Source organism: Merops nubicus, unplaced genomic scaffold (assembly GCF_000691845.1).
Source record: "Merops nubicus isolate BGI_N331 unplaced genomic scaffold, ASM69184v1 scaffold15145, whole genome shotgun sequence".
Lineage (NCBI taxonomy): Eukaryota > Metazoa > Chordata > Aves > Coraciiformes > Meropidae > Merops > Merops nubicus.
In genome coordinates, this window is record NW_008609065.1 from 34,358 (window position 1) to 37,353 (window position 2,996).

Genomic DNA, 2,996 nt, shown 5'->3' on the forward strand with positions numbered 1-2,996 from the left:
TGCCTGGTTGGAAGATTTTTGAGTATTGGCTAATTTCATAGGGTCATAGACTATTAATATTACTATTAACTGTAAACTTTCAGGATTGCTTATGTAGACTTTTTCCAAAACTACTGTATTATTTGCTTGAAATCACTTAAAAGTTTCTCATTTAAAATCTGAACACACCTGAACTATGCAGTAGTAGATGAAATATCAGATAGAGGGAAGCAAGTTAGTTGTCTATTTTCCCCTTGTTATTCCCTTGGTAGAAGCACAGCTGTAGAAAGGAAACCAGAAGAAGGGTGGCTAGCTACACTTGCCCTCATAGGCAGCGTGCCTGAAGAATCAAATACTTTGTTAGTATTCTGACTGGTTGAATTGAGTCAAATATTAATTTCCTTGCAGTGTCAAAGCTGTATGTATTTTTACTTAAAAATTCAGTAGTCTGCCCTTATAAAGGGAAATTTGTCAGCTTGTAGCCTGGTTGGAGTTAGACCGATAAATAGAACAGCCTACACTAAGTTTTCAGAGTGTATGTAGTTCAACTTAAATTCAGACCTTAAATGCCCTAAAATTTAAAAAAAAAAAAAAAAAAAAAAAAGAGAGAGAAAAAAGGCACCAGTCACTGGATAAGTTTTCTTAATAACTTGAGCAGATGGGAAGCAACATAAACTTACAAAGACAGGTAAAAAACCTCTAATACCTCTGCATTGCTTCTTTATTTTTCTTTTTCATTAAATGTCAAGAGGCTGAGCATCCCAAAGAATAAATTCAAGCTCTCAAGAATCTTAAAATCTCCCTTTGTAGGGAGAATATTTTGACAGCTAAATTTATTTTCTTCTTAATTGGTAAACTGAAACTACATATTAATAGAGTCTAGCAACTGAAACCTTTGGCACCTCAAATTGTATAGCTCCTTTTGGGGCATACTCATTCTTTTTGAAGAGCATGCAAGTGTAGAAAAGGCTTGTATACTTGAGAGACTTCATAACACACCAGCTTGTAACCTGGCCAGTGGACATGGGAGTAAAAGATCTTTGAAAATGAGATTGTGTTGATCTGCTGCTGTAAATATTTCAGGAGGGAGATGAATAGCTGTCTGCTTCTCTTAACTACTTTTTAGTAGTAAAAAGTAGTTAAAGGAAGGGGTAAAATTTTCAGTTCCACCATAAGAAACTGAAGATGAGTATAAGCAAGAATAAGAGGAAAAAACTAGCACTACAAGAATGAGTAAAGCAAGCTTTAATATTTTGGGTTTTTTTGGTGGTGTTTTTGCTTGGGTGTTTTTGTTTGTCTTTTATTTTGCTGTGTGGAGTTTTTTTAATAAAAGCTTAGAAAACCTACACTTATACTAAATTTTATTTTAAAAACCCTAGTTAAATCCTAAAATTAATAAAAGTAGACATGGAGCTACTTCTGTAACAGTATATTCTAAAAAGTGTTGTGTAATACTTGGAGCAAATTTATCATCTCATTTCAATGTCCTGATAAACAAAAACCACATCTATATTTAGCAGCAAAACATAGAGTGCTTTCTGATAATGTTATTTTTGACTTTTCTACTTTTTTTTCCACAGAGAGAAAAAGGTAGAAATGTAAAAGTTGAACAATAGAACTTTGAGGAAGTAGGGGGAGGAAAAACTAAGTATTTCACAAAACTAATTTTGCTGGCTTCTCTTTGTTTCTGAGAATTCATGGTATAGGGAACTTTATGAAGTAACAGTGTCTTAAGTAGGTAGATACTTTATATATTTGTGAAGTGAATTCAACACAAGGATACTGTTAAAGCCTTCTGTCAACAAATGATAAAGTAGTAAGTCTCTTTAAGAGCAACAAAAAAAATCATATTGTTTCTGTATTTCAATCATTGCAACAATACTGTTCATTCTGAACAGGGAATGATTGTAAATTGTATGAAGGTTAAGAATAAACAGCAGCCATAGACAAAGTCTGTGGGTCAAGAGATGTCTTTGCTTTAAGAACCCATTTTTGAATCTGAAAAATTATTTGTTGAGTTCCTCATGATAGAATTGGCACCAGGACTGGAAGACAGCTCTAATTGCCAAAGTTGATTTTTTGTTGTTGGAGTGTTATGAAGTATTGCATGTTCTGTTTTTGTTTCGGAGACAAAATCTTATGAAGTACACTAATCCATGTTAAGTGTAATATCTATTTTATCACAATATGGACAACATTGTCTGACGTATATTATCAGCTAACTCATTTTCTAGAACAGAATTTGGTGTTTTTCTAAAAAGAGGCTTAAGTGCTGTCATCAGTCTTAGTGTATTTAAAAGAGCAGAGCTTCCCTTACTGATACTGGAATACGCATCTTGTGCCAATAGCATTTTCTTGTCTTGCTGATATATAATTGGGGGGAATAAAAGGCTGACTTCCATTTCATTTCAATTGTGAAAAAGAGAACAGGTATAGTGGGAAATTTAGGTGGAGAGGAGAGGGAAGAAGGTAAGAAAGATAACTATTAAATATGCCTGTTTTTCCTAAGATGTTGACCACTGTGTAAAAATACTTTTTAAAAAAAAAAAAAAAAAAACCTATTGTTTTGTTTTACTGGCAGAGTTTCTTGAGGCACATGAATATCCAGAGCATATTAAACAATTGGTACAGAAAGAGAGAGAATTGGAAGAACAAGAAAAGAGGCAACGTGAAATTGAGCGCAACACGTGCAAGGTTAGAATTTCTACTAAGTAAAGTAAAAATACATTTCCAGTAAGAAATGTTTCAACAGTAAATAGTAATTTTTTACTACAATAAAAAGACTTTTCTGTTAAGTGTATTTGTTTTAACAAATCTTTAAAGTTAATTGTACACCTGTTGGAAGCCTCTATACAATGAAAGTTTGTTATTCACTACATATTTTTGCTGAGTTGACTTATTCCATGTGAATTTGGATTGGTATTAAAACCAAATCAAAACTGTAGTTGATGTGACAGCACTTACTTTCTGCAAAATCAGAATCATAGAATGAATCATCATTGAATGTTGGAAAACTA

The 2,996-nt window shown here is 32.8% G+C and overlaps 1 protein-coding gene across 1 annotated transcript in view; it reads left to right on the forward strand.

Annotated features, from left to right (window-relative positions):
• Positions 1-2,694, forward strand: part of LOC103773139 (ubiquitin carboxyl-terminal hydrolase 47-like) — a 24,412-nt gene extending 21,718 nt beyond the window's left edge. Inside the window, exon 15 of the mRNA XM_008940495.1 lies at positions 2,561-2,694. Within this exon, the coding sequence (XP_008938743.1) occupies positions 2,561-2,694 (134 nt within the window). The remainder of the gene's footprint in view (positions 1-2,560) is intronic.
• Positions 2,695-2,996: the final 302 nt, after the last annotated feature.